The 22,097-nt window shown below is 27.0% G+C and overlaps 1 protein-coding gene across 2 annotated transcripts in view; it reads left to right on the top strand.

Annotated features, from left to right (window-relative positions):
• Positions 1 to 22,097, top strand: part of LOC107450073 (uncharacterized) — a 119,410-nt gene that overhangs the window by 52,893 nt on the left and 44,420 nt on the right. For both annotated transcript variants that reach the window (XM_043039093.3, XM_043039092.3), the window contains exons 3-5: positions 15,997 to 16,077; positions 18,604 to 18,669; positions 20,808 to 20,959. In XM_043039093.3, the coding sequence (XP_042895027.2) occupies positions 15,997 to 16,077; positions 18,604 to 18,669; positions 20,808 to 20,959 (299 nt within the window). The remainder of the gene's footprint in view (positions 1 to 15,996; positions 16,078 to 18,603; positions 18,670 to 20,807; positions 20,960 to 22,097) is intronic.

The following is a 22,097-nucleotide window of genomic DNA, read 5'->3' as shown; positions in this document are numbered from 1 at the left end:
GAAAATGACTGAAATTATAAAAAAAAGCAATCGCAAAAAATTGTTAATTCGATTTATATATATATATATATTTTTAACTTTCTATATGTAGTATGTCATAAGGTGCTCTCCGATTATTCTCTTAATATATTGTTTTTCTTGCTTAAGCTAACTATACAAATTAAATAAATTTTCAATTAGAAAATAAAAATTATATTGGGGGATATTATTACTTAAATTAATCACGAGAGAAAGGAAATAAAACAAAAGCTTATTCTAATATCATCTTTCAAAGATGAAATGAAATAGGTTTCTAATATTTATTTTCATTGTCTTCATAATTCATCATTTCAATTCGCCCAGAAATCAAATTGGTCTTGATGTTTATGATTCTGCTTTAATTATAATTGACCTCGATAATAATTCATCAAATATTGATAAAGTTTTTTTACCTTCATTACATTGCCGATTTTACAAAACCAGCTACTGCAGCAAGTGCTTAAGAATCAACGCAAACGATTTTTTTCCTAAACATAATAACTTTATTCTATTTTCAAAATATTTCTGAATCAATATTTTTGATATTTATTGATATTAATTCTAACTTAAAGTTTGCACTTTTCAAAAAGGAGAAAAGCTAATATGGAATTTGAAATTGCAATTATTGAACTTGAAATTGTAAAAAACCTATTTGAAGTTAGCAATATTTATTTTATTTTAACCAGAATAACCGTTTTCTTAATATTATACTATATTATATCGAATGATTAGAAACTTCTGAATAAATAAGATAAATTTTGCGCAGAGTAAAAAAATTTAGGTAATTATTTTATTTATAAATCGCAAATTACCAATGAAATTGTTGTTCTATATAAAATCTTACATTGAGACCTTATTAATGAAGCCATGTTTGAATCGAACTAAAACACGGAGCATTGGAATCAACCAGACGATTTTTTTCCTAACCCTCATAAATTCTATTTTGTAAATAAATATTTGTGGAACTATTTAAAATTAATTTTAGCTTAAAGTTTGTGCTTTCCAAACAGAAACAAAACTGATGCAGAATTTGAAATTGCAATACTTTGTTACAGTGTTTCTAGAAACCTATTAGAAGTGTCTGAAATATTCATACATGTATATTAGAATTTTAAATAATCGCCATTTTTCGAACATTATACTGTGTTAGCTCGATTACTTAGAAATATCTGTATGAATAAAAGAATTTCTGCTTGATTTAAGGATTAGGTTTTATTTATAAATCGATAATTTTCCGACGAAATTATTGATTATACGACGAATAATATTAGCGTTGAGACCTCTTTTTAACAATCGTGCAAAACCAGCTACTACGGCGAGTGCATGAGAATCAACGCAGACGATCTTTCTTTCCTAACCCTAATAAATAATAATTAATCATGATTTTGTTTTCGTCTTCCAGAAGAAGATAAATTTTCCTCGCTTCTTTTCCCGCATTCATCCCTTCTCAATATTTTAATATGTCATGCAACATCAACTGAAGAAGCGAGATCTGGGGCTCTTCTTTCGGAATAATTTATATTGTGACGTCATGGGAGTTAATAATCGGGTCTTCTTTATATTCCATGACACCTGACTAGTCATTAAATGCGGAGATGGCGTTGAGTGAGCGACGCATATCATCTCACTTGCGCAAGAAGAGCAGATAACATTTTCGAAGGTGCAGATAACATTTTGAAAGATAGGATCAGTCTTCAAATATGTCTATCTTCACTTGTTTAACTAGGAAAATGTTCAGGCTCGTGTTCACAATTATGTGCTTGATCTACACACTTTTTTATAAAATAATAATTGAATAAAGTGTTTTTTCTTCTTTATTTATTTGCATGACCTAAATAGGTATTTAATTTTTCTAGAATTTATTTTTCTTTACTTTTATGAAATGCTATAAGGTTCTAGTTTCACCATAACTTACATTTAGAGAGATTTATCAAAATTTAATCGCCATCAGCTTTCAGATTTTGACTGAGATAAGTAGCATTGAAATACAAATTAGGTACTTTTGGCATTATAATGATAAGCCACCGTTTTAAATTGTATAGGAGAGCGTTTCTTTGTTGAAAATTGTGCAAAGAGTAATCTGTTTCTGTGTATTATGCTTTATCCAGTAAAATTTCCTAAAACTTGTATAAATCTATTTGCAACAATACTAAGAAACAGTTCGAAGAAGGAATTAGGCTTAGCACTACATTGCCTCAATTCGTTTTATAATTGCTGTGATGAGGCCGTAAAATTTTTTATAAGTTTATGACTTTTATTAATTTATTTAGAATTGATTCGTCCAATGCGTAATTTACTTATTCACTGATTCATCCTTTTTACTCATTTATTTAGTCACTGATTACCCTATTCACTTATGCGCTTATTCCCTGACTTACTTTCGTTCATTTTTTTTCTTATTCATTCACTTGTTAAATATTATCGCTTTGAAATTAATAATATTAAATGCTTCTTGTAAGTAAGAAAATATGAATTCAAATTTTAATTATAGTTTTGAAGTAAAAAATGTTTTAGCTTAAATAAAAGCACAATTGCATATATCATTATAATTTATTGCAATAAAAATTACAAATCTAAACACAACACTTTAATTTACCTTTGCTTTTTTGTTAATTTATAAAAAAAATTATACTATTTATTATGATGCTTTATATGTGTTTTGTACGATATCTACGTTTTGTATATGAGTGCTAAAATAACAATAAATATAGCTATAAAATGTATAATTTTAAATGTTTCAAATTATTTTAAATTTATTTATTAATTAATTATAAAATTAATTCAGATTTTGACGTTATTTGTATTATTTAATTTGTTTGTTTATGGAGATTGAAAAACTATGCTGTTTAATAGAAATTACTGCGCAAAATCATTTGTGATTATTATGTGAATGCATTCAACTTATATGTGAATGCCGTGAAAAACCTTGAATATATGTCGTGAATGATTATAATAAAATCAAGTCGGATTCGAACTGTAATGAAGATTTAAAAATAATTCTGCCGGATAGCACTGCAATTAAAAAAAGCTATTTTTTATGAGAAAAATTGGGGAAGTGATTTTTAAATTTCTCTACTAAAGATAAATTAAAGAAAAATTCCTAATTGTCTACAGAATGATTCCCAACTGCTATCTCTAAGTAATACAGGTCAATATCAAAAGAATTGGCATTTGCAATAAAGAATGTATGATCCATGTAGAAAATCGAGTAATATGTAACCAAAATCTGAAAACGATTATATTGATTAGCGTTGCGCAAAAACATGCATTTTAATGAGATAAAGTTGAGAAATGATTCAAATTTCTCTACCAGTGATAAAATAAAGAAAAATCCCTGATTATTTGTTTATTGGATTAATTCCAATTGATAACTCAAACCCCGGTAATGCAGAGGTCAATATCCGCTAACGTTAACTATTAATGCAAATCGAACTTAATCTCCGATATAGATTTATTTTTACAAATTGTAACTTTATCTTCTTCCTATCAATTCCACCATAAATCTTTCATTTACTCATCATTTAAGTGTGCATTTGCGTACGATTACTGATAATATTCGATATCGTTTTGAACGAAATTAAAATTCGAATGGTGGAACTGGTATCTAAAGAAACCGATTAATATCGTTGCAGGATGCAAATATAGAATATATGAGCTTAGATATGGTTTAGAATTTATTTTCTCACCGATAATTTATGTTCGACCTTTTATGTATGATCAATTAAATTGCCATTGACTATTTTTCATCGTCCATGTTGACCTTTAAATAACGTGCGTGGGTTAAATTGTGATAGTTGTTTCTCTTTTCCTACCTTTAAAGTTCATAAGTCGTTTGTTACATGTTTCTATCATTTACTACTTCCCTATAATAATGTATTTAGAATTCGTGATGTCTTGTGGAATTGTTTTAAGATTATTTGCATTATAGTTAAATTGAAGTTCCATTAGTCAATTGTTGATTAAATCTTGATTTTGAAATAAGTGCGTTTTTAAGCCTTGTTTTCTTTGACCTTATTTTAACTGAATATCAAAGATATTTTGTAATATAATGTTTAATTCAATTCTAAACTCAATAATTGATTTTATTTCCTCTGCAGTAAAATGTTAAATATTTGCTTAAGAAAATGTATTGCTGTTTGTCATTTATTATTATTTAAGTCACATTGATGGTGAGTAAAAAAGAAAATAATCTCATGTTTCATTTTTTTTTTTGCTTTGGCAGAAAAGTTTGCATTTGAATAAATGATGTACTTTAAAATATAAAATAAATTGCACAATGTGCCTAAAATTGATCGATTTGAATGAATTATTTTATTGGATTTTAAAATTGCACTAAAATACGAGACTCAGTTTATGAAAAGTGGTTAGTTTTTTATTCAGAAATAAAAAATGTTTTATAATAAAATTGCGTAATAAAAATAATCGAAATATTTGAGTTAGTACTTAATTTCATATTTTCTAATGCCATGTGATCACGGTTTTGAATATACAGAATAATTTTATATTACCATGCAACTGAAAATTCAACGTAAATGCTTAGAAATTTTTCTTACTCTTGCTAATGCTATCAATGCTATTACAGAATTTTAAAAAAATGATAAAAAATTGATTTGTTAAAAAGAAAATTTGCCATCTGTAACTTGTCTTACATATTTTGGTATATATATATATAAAACTCAATTTTGAATTTTTTGTCATTTTTTGTTGATTTTTCTATTGTAGGCAATATAAATTTCATGAATTTTGTGTTAGAGGAAATTAAGTTAATTTTTTTAAACTGTTTGTCAAATTTATATAAGTTTATTTTTTATTAAAGTAGTGATATTTTAGTTTATTTCTAATTCTGGAGTTTCTCTGACTATTTGTCTGCTGATTGTTTCCTTTTTTTTTATATGTTTTTGTTCCTGTTTTGAATGTTCTTTTTTTTGTTTTTGCCTCAGTTTTTTAAAAAAATTTTTTGAATGGAAGCAGGCGTAAATTGTCATAAACATTTCTTTCATTTTTATTTAAGCGTAATATTATAAGATCAGAATTTATTTTACAGTATTTATCAAGAATTAAATTAAATAATTATAATTTTTAATGTAATCTAGTTTTTTATGGCGAAATAGTTGTGAGTCATCGTTTATATGGTTTTAGTAATGGTGCTATGTGTTTCGCGCAGTAATGCTCATTTTAAGTGGGTTTTTTTTTAATGAATAAAAACAGGAATAATTTGACATAAATATTTCTTTCATCTCTATTTAGAACATAGCATTCTAAAATCTTTTAAAAAATTCACGTCTTGCATTATTTATCCTTTTCTTTCTCCTTAATTTTGAAGAAGAAAAAAGCAGATCTAAATTACTAGTAAAAATATTTCATAAAAAAAAAAACTCTTTCTTACTCAAATTTTACAGTTAATGTCAAAATGTACGTTTCAATTGTTTTTTTAATGAATTATCCCCCCCTGACAATTTATAGAATTTCTGAGATATCGATTTTTTCCATCAGTTGTTGCTGTGAAGAAATCTGTTGTGAAGTAATCATTTCAACTCGTTCATCAATGCACCTTGGAATCTTTTCTTAAACACTTCGCATGTCAGAGCGCCCAGAGAATAGATTTCTAAATTCTTCTGTAAAAACCTGTCTTATGACATCATTCCATCATTTTTGGCTACTTTTTCTCTTCTTTGGCTTCAAAAATGAACGAATTCCTGACTAGATTTTTACGGTTAATATGTTTAAAACTTCTTCCCTTAATTTTTTTTAAACGTATTCATTTTATTTTATAAGAGCTCAATTTAATAAAAGAATTCAAAAAATATTTTGAACATTTTTTCTTATCTTTGCATTTAGTGCAGACTATCACTGAATTTTTTTTAAAAAAATGCTTCTAATATACAATCCTAATATGCGTAAAACATTACTAATTAGTTACTTTGAAATGGTTAGCTGGAAAATCGTTAAAAAAATGGTAAATTTACCAAACTTGTTATACATAAACTTTGGGTGCATTTTATAAGAATTGTATTTCATATAGAAGGCATGTTAATATGATTTTGAAGCTAATTACATTTAATATTTAGTGATAAGGGAATTCTTAATTAAAAATCTATTCATATGTCTATGAAATTTTTAGCATATTAACGTCATGATTCTAATTGTTAAAAGTTTAATTGAGTGATTTATTTTGGATTTTTTTAATGTATGATGGAAAATTAGCCATTTGTTTTAGCTGAATTCATATTTTTTCTTTAACAGCGTTTTGATGAATTTCTCGCTTTTTTTTCAAGCAATATTTGGCCTTTAAATTGAATTATATCTTCATTTTATTCTATTGATTTGTGTATTTATTTTTTAGTACTGATAAAAACTGAATATTCTACATACCTTTAAAACTTTTGACGTTGTTAAAAATTAGAGTTTTCATGTACATTTTTTTATCTGCTTTTTCTAATTTATTTATATGTTATTTTCATAAAAGCAAAATTTTATATTTTTTCGTATATTTAAAAAAATAATAATTCTAATTTATAATATTTGTAAGGTCTAATAGAATTTATCAATATTTTTGATGCGATGAATATATGTTGCCTCAGTCTACATACTTATTTAGAGATTGAAAAGAATATTTATGGCACAGATGATGTTTAAATAAACCTTTATATAATAAGGCATTTTCTGTGATATTTATATATTAGATTGTCATGAATAAATTTTGAAGCGAGCTTTGTGTTCAATTTTTGACCGTTTTTTGGGTCAGTTACAAAACGTGTATGTAATTGTTTTGAATTTCAAAAAAATGAAATATGATTTGAGTCAACTGAAAAATAGTGTTTATTTTTCAATCTTAATTTTGATGATATTTTTTAAAAAAATAATTATCATAGATTTTGGAGTTTTATTATTAACTGGTAATGTTTTGTTAAAAAATGTTAATTTAATGAACCTGTCATTCTTATACGAATTTTTATCAATAAAAGTAGATTTGTTAAAAGTAGATCTTTATCTATGGTAATTAATTTTTGAATTAAGTGAATCGTTTTGAATTATGATAACATGCATAGCTAACATATTAAAATTCAGTATAAAGCGGCAGAGTTTTTATGATTTTTTGTTAAATCCGACCCCAGCAAATACAATGTCATATCTAAAAAAAAAGAAGAAAAAATCGGAATTATATTAAAAACAAGAATGATTTATATTTTGAAATCGGTGTCCAAGTAACTTAAAAGGGAACAGTTAGCGGATCATGCGCAGCGGGCAAAAATAAATGAATAAAATATATCCAGAAAAATGATAACATGCATAGCTTACATGCATAGCTTAAATGATAACATGCATAGCTTACCTATTATAATTCAGTGTAAAGCAGCAGAGTTTTTACGATTTTTTGTTAAATCCGACCCCAGCAAATATAATGTCACATCTCAAAAAAGAAAAGAAAAAATTCTTAATTATATCAAAAACAAAAATGATTTATATTGTGAAATCGTTGTCCAAGTAACTTAAAAGGGAACAATTAGCGGAGCATGCGCAGCGGGCAAAAATAAATAAATAAAAGATATCCAGAAAAAAAAACGTTTGCATTTAAGTTTAAAATCCGTTAATCTAAAATTAATTCCATTAGGTCTATTAATTAAGGTGCAAAAATGGATCTTTCACAGAGTCTGGTAATTCCTTTTCGGTATTCTTTAACTATTATTTTTACATTTCTTTCTCTTCTTTTTTTTTATTATTTATTTATCTATTTCGAAATGTAAAATAAAAAATATTGTGAGAGATACCCTTCAACATTACGAAGATTTAATTGATCGATCATTGATTTTTTAATAAAAAAATAAATAAGTAAACCAACGAAACTGACCTATAAATTACAATGATATTTATAATCCCATCCAGTTAAAACATCGACTGTGAAAATCGAATGAAAGTGACAGTGTCCTTCTCTAGGGACCTTCAACTTTTTGTAATTCTTGTATATTTGTCAAGAGATGTAAAGATTATGTCATTTTTTTTCTAAAATTATCCGTTTCTGGCATGTTTATATCTTCGTTTCGCTACCATTACTATCCGTCTTACCAGACAACGTTAGAGCTTTTTAGCTTCCTGATGAATGGGGAACTTCAGCCACTGATGTTTTTCCTTCGCTTTTTTTCAATATTTATCATTTGCCTGATCAGAAAGCGTCTGTTTTTCTTACTGGGTGCACACAATTAGGGAATACTGACAACTAAATATAGATTTCTCTCCATCTTGGGTTTGATTTTTGTTTGAAATTATTTTTTTTGGAAGAATAAAGAACCTTTTCTTATGCAATTATATAAGCTGTATGAAAGCGAGATAATAAAGTTATTAAGATTTTGGGTAAAAATCCTTTTTTGTGCTGCTATAATTTTTAAATCTTTTTTTTTAGTATTGTGATTTTGTCTGGAGAAACACGGAATGTAAACGAAATCGGTCGATTAGTTCCTGAGAAATCGAAATTTGAAAAAGTCATATATTTAAAATTCGATTTTTCAAGAACTATTCTGACCGATTTCATTCAAATTTTGTATTTTGCCATATACAATTGCATTACTTAAAATGAGGCAAAAGATTGTATTTAAATTTGTTTGACTATTATTAAATGAAAAAAAAAATTAGGAACTATTTTTTGTGCGGAATAATATTTAGATAAGCGAATTTTATAATTGTATAAAAAAAATTCATTTTGGTTAAAAAGTTCTCGAGATATGGCGAAATACGCAAGAATTAAAATTAACATTAAGGAGTCTAAACTTTTGACAGTTGCCCTGACCAGATTATTATACCATATTTTCCAGATTGCGTCTACTTCCTCTATTTTGTGGATCAGGAATCAGAATTTGTTCAAAAAAAGGCTTGTTTAATCAGAGAATGTACGGTTTTTGTGCATGATTTAATTTTAAATATGGTCTGCACCAACTAATTAGCATATTTGAGGTCACACCCTCAAATCATTGAGATTTAGTGCTAATACTTGAAAATCTGATCACAAGGCCGAAATATATTCAAAGTTATTTGGGGGTTTTTTAGCGCACTGTACATAATGTCCGGCTGAAGTTTAAATTTTTAAAGTTCTTGTAAAATTTGTTTGAAGTCTGAACTATGCGCATAAAAGAACGCAAATTTATATTAGACATAGTTTCAATCTCTGACAAATCGAAATTGAGGTTAATAAAACTAAAGAAAGGGTTAAAATCATCAGAAGCCTGTTTATAAGAGATAAACAAAGATGAACAGAGTTTAGTTCCACCAGACAAACAAACTAATTTTTGATGATCTCGATTCTGCTTGTTCTGAGTTCAATCTGTCACTTAAATTTTATTCTTGTGTCCTTGTAAATATAATTTGTCAGAATAATTTTTCACTACTAAGAACAATTAGAAACTTTTTTCTAAATTGTTTTAGAACTGAAGTTATTGGAATTTGTTTTAAGTTTTTTTAAAGCAAAAATTCGTTGAATTTTGCGTGACATTCAAAGTTTAATTTAATTTTAGGTTGAACTATGAATTTTATTAATAAAAATATGAATCTGAGTTTTAATTTTGATTTATTGCCTTCGAATTAGTGCATCCAGTATAACACCAATCCTCCAATTTGCGTAATGTTTAATTTTTCTCAAATTATATATCCTGAAAAAAGTTACTATCAAATACTGTGTGGAATTTTTTTTAATTGTGTTATGCATTTCAGTAATCAAAATATGAGTCTGCTTTATAATTTTGATTCATTGACTTAGAACTATTCTAGTCTCCAATTTAGCCTGAAGTATCAATCCTCCAATTTTTAATTTTTCTCAAATTATATATCCTGAAAAAAGTTTCTTTAAAATAGAGTGTAGAAATTTTTTTTAAATTTCCCTATGTATTTAATTAATCAAAATACGAACGCTTTTTAATTTTGATTTATTGACTTTTAATTATTGCTGCTTCTGATCTATCTTGAAACATTAATCCTCCAATTTTCATACTATATCTCCTGAAAAAAGTTACTTCAAATCTTACTACTTCTATTAAAACATCAGTTAACTTGTTTTAATACTATAATTTACTAACGTAACAATTAAACTAAGGTTGATGAAATTTTTAAGAAATAAACTACTTTTTTGCACTTTTAGGCTTTCTCTTCTTAACAAAGTCATTTTTTTACATTATATAACGTAAGTGATGAAAAAGTAGTTAAAGATTTTCATATAATCAACATGTCATCCCCATTGAACATTAATTGTGATTGATTGACTTCAAATTATTGGAGTATCCAATATAGCTTGAAGCTATCAATCCTCCAGTTTACATGATTTTTAGTTTTTCTCAAATTATATCTCTTAAAAAAATTATTTTTTAAATACGTGGAATTTTTGTTAATCCTATAATTTTCTAAAGTGACGATTAAATTAAGGCTGCATTAGTTGATATAAAATAAGCTACTTTTTTACGCTTGTAATCTCTCCTTTCTTCAGAGTAAATTCTTTTTTCAAATGTAATGCAAGTGATGAAAAAGAAGTTAAAGATTTTCTTACAGTCAACATGCCATCCCCATTAAACATTGAGAAGATGTTCTGAGAGATTGTTTACATCTGCTTTTTCCCTTCTCTTCCTTGCATCTTTTTTTATCCCTGATTTTTGAGCAAAAAATTTTCTTCAAACAAAGATCAAGTTAGAGATTATCTTTCCGAGAGACATATTCAAAAAAATCTCGATATTTTCTAGCTTCTTATTTTATATAATGCTTTGAACACTATTTATTAAATATAATAAATTCAAACTTTCTTAGTTTATGGAATTTTTAAATTTTTATTCTAAGTTCTGATATTTTGATTTGGTAATTTTTATTATGACATTTTTACACTGATTAGAAACTTTGAAGCGTGTTGCAGCCGTACACAAAGAAAAAATTCTGGTTAAATTATCGTATGGTAATGATATTTCTGGTTAAAAAAAGTCCATAACTCTGGTTAATAAGGACCTTGTTGTTTACTTTTCATGAAAACTGCGTTTTCATTAGTAGTTCCCAAACTCACCGGGATGTAATGTTTTTTTTATATTTTAAATCATTGCATTTCAAATTAATTTCAATATCGATCTAAGATCGCTTTAATAAATATTTTAAACTTACATGAACTTTAAAGAGAATATGTAATTTATGACTTCTGTTATTTACTTTTTTATGAAAACTACGTTTTCGTTAATAGTTTTAAATATTTAAATGTTTTTTCCTTCTTTATTTTAAATTTGAATTAAGGTATTTCCAATTAATAATTAATATTTTGAATTCATATTTTTTAACTTTTTAACTCACTGCATTTTTATAATAAATGCGAAGTCTATAACTTCTGCTGTATATTTTTCATAAAAACTACGTTTTCATTTGTAGTTTTCAAACTCTTCTAGTTTCAATGTATTCTTTTCCTTTATTTTAATCCACAGTATTTCAAATTAATATTGATTTTTTTAATTTAGATTTTAAACCTGCACTAACTTCGCAATAAAAACGTAGTCTATGTTTACTCTTTATTAAACTATTTTCTCGTTAACGATTTTATTTTTGAGCATCGATTTGCACAACAGGGAAAAAAATAGAAAAATAAAGATATTTATTTGATTTTGCAGCTAAGAGGGTTGATTGTATCATTCAAGCGACTATTTCAAAAGTGTTATAACTTGTTTATTTCCCTATAGTGTCGTACTCTTTTTAAAATAGAACTCAAGAACTCAAAAGTAAATTAAAAAGAGTTTCACTCAAAAAACATTTTATCCACGAAATATTTTCCTTCTAAGAGGATGTTCTGAGTGTTTGTTTACGTCTGCCATTTTACTGCTATCTCCTGCATCCATTTTTTTTCTTCCAAAATTTTGTTCTTTCTTTCTTTATTTTTTTAAAGCAGATAACTCAGTTTCACTGGTAGATAATGTCTAATATCATCTTTCTGTGGAAGTGTCACTAGCATTGTAATTTATTGGATTTTTGGACACCCACTTTCGAATTTTTGTCGTTTTCGAAAGATTTTGATTGATTTATATACAATTGTTGTTTTGATGCCAAAGTTTACGGATCGAGATTTCATTTTATGTTGTTTCATCAACTGTGACGCCAAAATATTTGGCACCCGTGGGTGGACAAAAGTTATGTTTAGAATTTAAGATTTTATAGCAGGGTTTAAAAGCACTCTGTCTGGAGTTTCGGATGATTGAGTTACATTGACCTAGAGTTATAACTTTAAGAATATTTTAAACTCTGGTGTTTACATTGTACGCATTTGTAAGTCTTATCTTGTTGGCCCTGTACATTTCTTTGCAAATGTTCCTTCTCTTTTTTTCGAGAACTATGGTTTTTGTTTATCTGTTAATATACTGACCATTTATGCACTAAGGAAGTCAATGCGCTTTCGTTATCGTGCATTGTGCCCTGTGCTTTTTTTTTTTTTTTTAGCATGGTTCCTTCACTTTTTTTTTAAGTCTATGGTTTTTGTTTATCCATTAATACTTACCAATTATGCATTAAGGATGTCATTATGCTTTTTTCATTGCGCATTGTGCCCTGTGCTTTTTCTTTGCTAATGTTCCTTCAAATTTTTTTTCTAACACTATGGATTTTGTTTATTAATTTATACTAACCATTCATGCTCTAAGATAGTTAACATTGAACTAAATTATTAAGATTACTATTAAAATTTGTTTCTAAATACACCTAAATACTTAGGTATAATTGCTCTAATTACTTATAATTACAACTATCGAATACGATAATATCGCAATTATCGTCGATATAACATAATATGCCAGAGAATAATATCTCGAATATTATGCAAAACGATTGTTACGGATTACGATATTGTGAATTTTGATCATTTTTATTTGGGTGGCGAAAATATTGACCGTAGTAAAAATAATGTAAATTTGTTAAAGTCGAAAAATATGCGTTATATTTTTAATTATCAATATTTTTTTGACAATATACAGTGATATTAAAATTTGTAATTATATGTTCAGATAAATGTTCGTGCAACTCCCTACACATATTCCCTTTAACAGTGAAGTACTAAGTACCGTTTGTAGCATGTTTCGGGGGATTGTCCAAATATATAAACAATGGAAACTAACCGAGTGTTAAAGTGTTTATTGAAGAGTGTTGAGCGATTCATTTTGTTGTTAGTACTTTTGCATTTAATTCGTAATTATTTTGTAATTCTCTTAGTTTTAGGTATTTTTTTTTGCTTGTTTTTTGCTATTTTAATTTTCATTAATTTTTCTTTTGCTTCAGTTTTAAGGAAAAGAAACTAAAGTTTCAAAATAAAATTAATACAATAAGAAGTAATAAAGATGTTTTATAATTATTTCACTCTAAAAAATTGTGTAATGACTAAATATTTGAAAAAAATAATATGAATAACATAAGTTGTAAGAATAAAATTAATTCTACAACTCTCTTTATACCTGTTTTCATTCTTTTCTGTATCAAAAATAGTCAGGTAAAAAAAAAAGCATCTTTTAGCAGATAGTCCAAAAAAGAAAATTTAGACCAAGTATTGATGACTGCTTCGTATTTGACGAAATAAGCAAATTTGAAACATATGCATTAGAAATATAAGAATTGCGAGTCGGTATTGGTCTATTGTAAACGATTCAATGTAATTGAAATTAGATTGGATCCGAAATTTTGAGAATTAACTAACCAATCGAGTTGGGGTCGCCTTATTGAGAGTATACGATCACAATAGTCTTTATAAAGTGTGGGTTCCGTGAAAGGAACGTTAATAATTTAGAGTTCCATAGCCGAAAAAAAATTGAGAACCGAGAGTAAATAATATGATATCGTTGCATTGTCATTTTCGCCCTCATTTGCCAATTAAGTGTATATTAAAAGAGAGAAATTGTCCTAGAAAGGTGGTTTAGTAGCATAATTGGGAGGAAATATATTTTTATTTTATGGTTTTATATTGAAAATCCATTTTTGCTGATGAAAAGTTCATTTTCCCGGTGCAGCTGCATCCCTCGTGTTGCTCATTAAAAGCACTTATTTCAAGTATAAGGGATGTTATTTATATTCAATTTCACTAGCTGAATGAGTCCCTTTTTCTATCCGTGCATTGTTCATTGATCAACAAATTCCTTTTCTGGATGTAAAAAAAAGAAAAAAAGAAACAAGTTTAGGTCTCTTGTCTTACTCATGATCTTTAATGTGTGCGTGGTATATTTTTTCAGCTTGAGTATGAAGCTTACCGAGTTGTGCGCATGGAAATAACAAATCCACCCTTGTGTTCGAAAGCTATATTAAGATTCGATATTGGGTAAAAGAAAGAGGGTGCTGATGGTATCGTTTCTTGTTTTTTTGCCCAAATAGCCAAAACAGGAGACTTGAAAGCTGGGTGGCTGGTGTCAAACGTGCGGTGAAAGGTCAAATACGTCATGTTTCTAAATATACATTTGATTTGTAGTTTATAGAAAACTTCTGGAAAAGATTAATTAATGTGCTCGAATCTTGATTAAGTGCAAATTAGATTTAAACCAATGAAAAATCAGACCATATTATTCAGAAAAATATTTATGTGTATTAACAAAGCCTAGAAAAATACAAAATTTTGTGGAGCAACGACAATTTTTTAGGAGCTACAAAATGGAATGTAACGTAACAGTTTTTTGTTTTTATATTAAGTTTAATTAAAATATTGGGCATACCTACATTTTTTTTCGTGGCGACTTGGTGCCCAAGATCTGGAAGCCCCACTCATAAATAGTTCATTGAATGAATAAAATTATTATATTTTCTACTGATAATACTATTATTACTAGGCATTTTTTCCATTCCTTTTTTTTCAGGAATGATGTTGCGAATAATGGTAAATAGCTGTAATTATTATAAACACATTAGGGTTAAATGTATGACAACTTCAACGAAAACGTTAAATGTTCGAGTCTCTCTATATTATACTTAATATCCCTTAATTAATATCTTATATTATTACACTTAATAGCTATATTATGGTGAAGTGGTTGGGGATCTCACATCTGTTTCAAAAAATTTTCGACGAAATTTCTTCTCGCTGTCATAGATCTAAGATTAATTGATGGAACAATTTTGAAATGTTGCCCATTTTTAGATAAATGTTTTAAAGAACATCCTGATATCAAAATGTTTAGTGGTGTGCTCTTTAGTTTTTAAGTTATTTTATGTCAAAGTTGAGAATTATTTTTGGCCTTGCGTAATACTGTTAAGCCAAAATTACAAGTATTTGCAGCCTCGTACACTGAAAATGAGTTACTCACGTACACTGAAAATTAGTAACTCATCTCACTTTGTTTAAAATTCTTTACTTTTGGAGCAATTAAATAGTTTATATTAACGGTTTTTCGCATTTCTGCGTGTAAAGAAAAAACTCATCATAATGAAATTATAATTTTTTTTGTATCTACGTTTTCTTATGAATGAAGATAAAAAATAAATAAAATAACTTCTGGCCTTTCTGTAAAATGTCGAGGCTTGCTTTTAAAAGTGTATTAAATTTAGGTTAGCTTTTAGTGAACTTTTTTTATGTATTTCACATGAGATCGTTTTTTAGGTTTTTTTTAGGCACTTAATTATTTTTGGACTGAATCTTTTTTTACGGCTTATTACTTTAATTTTTAAAGTAAATTATATTTTTGGCTCATGTCGCTACGGTATACCTTGCTATGAGGGCAGAGGAATTAGGGAAGAAGGCTGTTGAATTAATCAATTTATAAATAAATGAATAAAAATTCTATCATTATTATACGGCAGTCCATGACTTAATTTATTTTAAATTAAAATATAATTCCTTAAAAATAATTCCTAATTTGTGAAAACTCTGTTTTCTGTAAGTCACTTATTTATTTTACTTTAAAAAAAAAAGAAGCAATTTTTTAGTATTGTGAAACGGATATATATTTTTTAATTATATATGACGAAAGAACAGGAAGTGTCTGACATCTTTTTTCTTCCCATCTTCTTTTTCAGGCTTCAAGAAATGTATCCAAATGTGGCTACCTCTTCGTTGCTCCAGACTGGGACTTCAATGTGTCGGTCAACAGGACAAAGGTCTGTTGATGGATTGTTGAATTTTATTTTAAATGCTTTTTATCGTATATTTTATCTAACATAGGAAGTTGGTTTTTATTTCTTTATTTATTTTACTTTGGTCACGATGTCGTATTTCAAGTCATAAAACTTTTAATCTTGACCGACTGGAACTAACATTATGGGCATGACTCTTTAATATTTCGGAAGCAATAAAAATGATAACTAACCATTAAAGTCTATTGTTTTTTTGGCTCTGAAATGTAAACAAACTCTTCATATTTTATAAAAGTTAAAACTAGTTTTTTTATGATTTACGCAGTTGCAAATTATCGTTTTAAGAAATTTTAACTCGAAGTGTCGGAAATAAAATATTTTATTAAAGACAGGAAAATAAGGAAATGAAACAATTCCGAAATCGTGTCACTTATAGAATGATTTGCTCCGAAATTTGTGCCGATTTTTTCACTTTATAATGTAATTTAATTTCTTTTTATTTTGAAAGCTTTAAAATAATTACTTTTAGTCTAATTTTTAGCGATGAAACTTAGACAAATTTTATATATTCATATTTTCTAAAATAAATGTGTTAAAATTAGTATTTTATAGTTAGCCCTGCTAAAACTACCATTTTAAAGAATTTTTAGCTCTAACAATTGTTGGGAATCACATAAAGCAAAAAAATAGAAGAAGAAAAGGATTTCGAAATCGTGTCATTTATAACATAGCTTGCTCAGAAATTTGTGTTTTTTTTCGATTTATATAAGTTTTATTTTTAAAGTGATAAAATGATTAATTACCCTTTCTATTGTTTCCTAACGTGGATAGGCAAGTATTTCATATTAAAAGTTATAAAAAGAAATCTATTCAAAATAGTTCTTGATATTTAATTATTTTAACATGATACATTATCGTCTAGCGTTTTATTTGTTTTATTTTACGTCATGGAAGAAAAAAAAAGCAAAACTTTTCAAGTTTATATAAATTGAATACAATTTTGCATGAGATTAATGCCATTTATGTTTCTTTAAAAATTTGATTAAAATCTGGTTCAAGAAAAACATAGATGATTTAGGTTCGTAAAGAATAATTTCATGTTATTAAAGTTTTAAAATTAATGTTCTAAGTACAACTTTCATTAAAATTTTAGGATTTAGTTGAAATAGTTGAAACATAGTTAAACTGTGTGATAATTCCACAGTCATATTTTATTTTAGAAACTATAACATTGTTTTCTTTAATAGTAAAGTGGTTTACTAAAATTTAAACCGATTCTTAGTTTGAAAACGATTTTTGAAAAATTTGAAAACAGTTACTAAATATGGTTTTTAAATCTCAAAAAAGTGTGTGTATTCAGTATTTAAAATTTTTTCATATGAAGTCATGCTTAACTCTGCATTCGTATTTTTGTCTTGTCGTATTCAAAAATTTTTAAAATAATTCTAAAATTGAAAACGAAACAAATTGCCACGTATTCTAATAATTTGCTTTTCTTTTCTCGAAAAAGTACGTGCTTTTATAATTTCATTTTGTTTTAAAATAAAATCATGAGCATCAAGACAAATTTTTCAAGCTCAGTAATTTTTAGACAGTGTGAAGTATGAAAACTAATTTTATTACATTTCTTATAAAAAGTATAAATATTCTCATACATTAATATCAGATGTAAAAAGCATCAGCCTTTTAACTTGCATTTATTTTTCATTTCTAAATTAATTTAAATTCATAACAGGAAGATTTTTTAATTGAATTATGTACTAGCATGCAACTAAATGTAACCATTTATTGAAGACGTTTGTTAACATTGTAAACTGTAGAAATGAAGTTAAAGAACTTTCCAAAAAAATAGATCGTAAAATTATCAGTTTGAAAAAAAAGAACGAAAAACATTTTTAAAATTTTGAATAATTAATTGACTAAGACTCAGATGAGAAAAGAAAAATTTAAATTATCTTTTATTGCCATCTCTAAGCTTTATTCTCAGATAAACTGGTTCCATTTTATTTCATTTATTTATTTGCTCTTATTTTTATTAATAGTTAAGGAGCAGTTTTGTTTGTTCTTACTTAAATATTAATTTACTACTTCTGTGTATATTTCTTTGACTAAATTTTGTCTTAAATGATAATATGTATTAAGGTAAGCCATTACGGTATATCTTACATATGTTTTCGCTAAAGCACAGAAATCTGTTTTTCTGCAGATTATTTAGAGTAATCCGTTAATGTGACGAAAATTGTTTAATTTTTCACCAAGATAATCTTTTTATATCCCTATGAGGTATTCAGTAAATTTAAAATAAGATCTTTGGTGAAACAGCATCAACGTTTCTGCTCCTAAATTAACGTAAAATTATTTATTTGTTTTTCGATATATAAAGAATCAAGTTAATGCAATAAAAAAACTAATTAATACAATCAGTCACCAATTAATTAGATAACTAGAATACAAAGAATTAAACGGCATGAAATGTTAAAATTAAATGAGAATGTTAGTATATAATAAAATCTGAAGATAAATCGTAAAAAAAAGCAATTTTTCTTTCAGCGATGGCAGAGAAGATGGTTTGTTTTATACGACGATGGAGAGCTTACATATGCTTTAGATCAATTTGTAAGTAAAATTTTCATTAATTTCTCAGACCATTAATTATTTTAAATGTTCTTTCTGTTGTTTCTTTATTCGTTCTGTTCTTTCTTAATATTTTTTAATATTAATCTAGCTTAAAATTTAGCTCACCATCGATTAAGGATGCATACTAGTTAAGGATAACAGGCCACAAAAAATGGTGAAAAAAACTATAAATGTAGAAAAATTTAGTATAATGTAGAGGCTTTCAGGTGTCAACTACTGCAGTTAATTCATATTCTAAAAACATACAACTGGATGGAAAAATTCAAGAAGAAATTTTGTAAAGTTAATGCTAAATTTATAAAATTAATTTTTTCAGATCTTGTGCGAAGATAGAATTATTTCCGCAGATTGTTTATCCTTGATATCGCTCTAAGAGTTCATTCCTAAAGTTTTTAAAAAAATTACTTTCGGTTAAATTCTTTAACACTGTAGATTTAGGATGCTCTACATTAGTTTCAAAAAGCAGGCTCCGAAAACTAGAAGATATATGTCGGAGGGGGAAAAAGGTAAAATAATTTGCTAGAATGCTGAAGTTTTCACGTGTTAGCTACTTGAGACAATTCGGATTGTAAAAACATATAACTGGATGAGAAAATTCGAGAAATGATTTTGTAAAACTAAAGTTTAACCTAAATTTATAGAAATTTCTTGTGACTAATTTATAATTTCAGGTCTTGTGTGGACACTGAATAAACCTTTCGTTGATCATATCGTTCCATGATCAATAAACAACTATGATTAATAAGAAAAAAGAGATCTCATTGATTATAAAATATGATCAATAAAAAGAAAAAGTGAAATATTAAAAATAACTATTTTAGCATATTTTTGTAAATGTGTTTTTTCTATTGTAAGTCTTTAGATTAAAGGATGATATCACTGTAATAATTTTTTTAAATATTCATTTCTACATAATTTTGCTGTATGATTTCTACCTAATTAAGAACATTTAAAAAATAAGTCAAAACTCATACATTCGTGTGCTTTTCGTGTACATGCTGGTACGCATTGAAAAAGATTTTGTAGACTTAGGAGAGTTCTCTAAAACTGTGTTTTACTTACTTCTGAAATTGATAACGTTTCAATTTTTAATCGATTTAATTTAAAATGCCACAAAATCGATACGCATTTATCATTTTTGCATGCACATAGGAGTCTTTTGGTTATTATTTGAAACATTTGCTAATCAGACTTTTTCATAAGTGCTTTTAAATTTCGATCTCATCATTGATTTGTAAAATCTATAGAAAAAGCTTATACTAATAATTGTATTAAATATACTAATAATCATACACTCATAATTCTATAACTAACTCTGGATTGGCAGCTAAGTCCCCGCCGTTATTAAAAGTTTTTGGCTTTATATTTTAGATCATTTGAAAGGGGCTGTTTCGTCCTACCGGAATTTATGTTTGTTTGTTTGTTTTTTTTCGAATTAATTTTGTTAATTTTCAGATCCTTGAAATGAAAAGTAAATTGAAAGCATGAGCATGCTTGATTCCTTTATCTTTTTGTTATCGGTATAAGTCCCGAGCCCGCAAAAACTACTCGCAACATTCTTGCTGTGTATAAGGAACGCGCCATATGTGAAAGAATCCGCTCGTGATTGGCATGCCAGTTTTAAAAATTGAAAATTTGTCCTTATGGTCATCCAGTTGAGTTCATTGAAGAGTAATTAAACGAATTGTATTAAACTCCGCTAGAAAAACTACAGGAGAATTGGCACAGAAAACAGAATTCTCACACATTAAAAAATTTAAAACAAAAACGGCAATAGCTCAGTTGCCAACCGAATAAACTTTCACGAATCATTTTATCGTTAAAATTATAATCAAATCGCTTGAAAACTATGAAAATTCCTGTCTGAAATGTATAAAAAATATAGTTTTGAGAAAATTCCACATTAAGTTCACAAAAGCTTATTCTCGCGTCATTCAAAAAAATGTATCTTTTTTATTGCCATGTTCAAGATGTATTGTATGCAACTCATGAAAGCATTTTGAGTTTCGCCATAAAGTTTTTAAGATATGAAATACGTTATAAATGATAGTAAAGTGTCTATGAGGCCCTTGCGGACTCTGAATAATGCATATTTTTCTATTTTCTTTTTTTGATAGCCGGACACCATTCCCCAAGGCACAATTGACATGAATAAAGTCCTGGACGTATCAGACGCGGAAGGCATCACTGGAAATGAATTTGCCATCTCCATAACAACACCTGACAAAGTTCATTTCGTCAAAGGAACCTCCAAAGAAGAGAGCAAATGGTAGTTACAATTTCGAAACATTTAAATTTTATTTAATATTTTTTCGCTTTAAATATCATTATTTCTCTGAAAATATCATTAACAGATAGTTATTGTTGGTTAGTATTATTAAGATGTAGGTTTACCACTCTCATCATACTAAAATCTTGTTCATTAAAAACTAATATTTTTATATAGGGTTTTCTGAAAAGACTACCCTTAATGTCATATTTTAGAATACATATCAAAAATGAAAACAGAACAGTAAACAATGTAAGTGCAAATTATTATTTGATCGAGGAAGCACAAAATATAACAGAAGGATGTAATAAACATCACAACTGGTTTAATTAGAGTTTGAAACTTGGGGTGTTTCTAGTAATCGCCTATCACCTCCTCTCTGTTTCCTTCCCTAATCAAACCTGGATCGTTTTATTACACTCACCCTCCTGTATTGTGTTTTATCAGATTTTAGCCTTTTTTGTATTTTTCTAGGTCAAATATTATTTTATGATCCAAATATGTGTAGTGATACCTTTTTACTTCTAAATAAGGATTCTGAAAATGCATATTAAAGGCGGTCTTTATAAAGTACCTTGTATAAATTTGTTCCACCAAAAAAATGAATTTTTTTTTAGCATGCTTTGCAAAAAGAAAATAAAAAAGATTGGAGCTGCATTGAAATTTACATTCATAGTTATTTTTTGCCCAATTCATATGTAATATGGGAACGTATTTGTATTTTGTTAGAAAATTTTAACAAATATATCTGCACATTTAATGTCAATAAAAATTTTTGAAATCATCATAAGGTGCTGCGTTAAATTATGTTTCCGTTTAAATTAAACCAGTTATTTTTCCGTTTACTATTTTTTCTTTACTGAATCCTTTTCAACTATCCTGTGTAAGTTCAGCTTTACAAAATTTTGACCTGAATATGCATTTCTTCAAATGAAGATTTGCCATTTTTTTACCTCCTCTGTTTTTATTTCTTGAACAAAATTTTTCAGAAAATCATACGATTAATCACGTTTTATAACAGAAAACGGCGGAATTAATTGAGAAGTTTATTTCAAAAGAAAATTATAATCTAATGGAGCATCAATGAGCAGGAAAGAAAGATTCAAAAGACAAGTTTTATTTTTATTCGCATGAGATT

Source organism: Parasteatoda tepidariorum, chromosome 3 (genome assembly GCF_982258835.1).
Source record: "Parasteatoda tepidariorum strain Cologne lab strain chromosome 3, Ptep-v5.0, whole genome shotgun sequence".
NCBI classification, from domain to species: Eukaryota; Metazoa; Arthropoda; class Arachnida; order Araneae; family Theridiidae; genus Parasteatoda; species Parasteatoda tepidariorum.
This window is presented reverse-complemented; position numbering and strand designations above follow the sequence as displayed.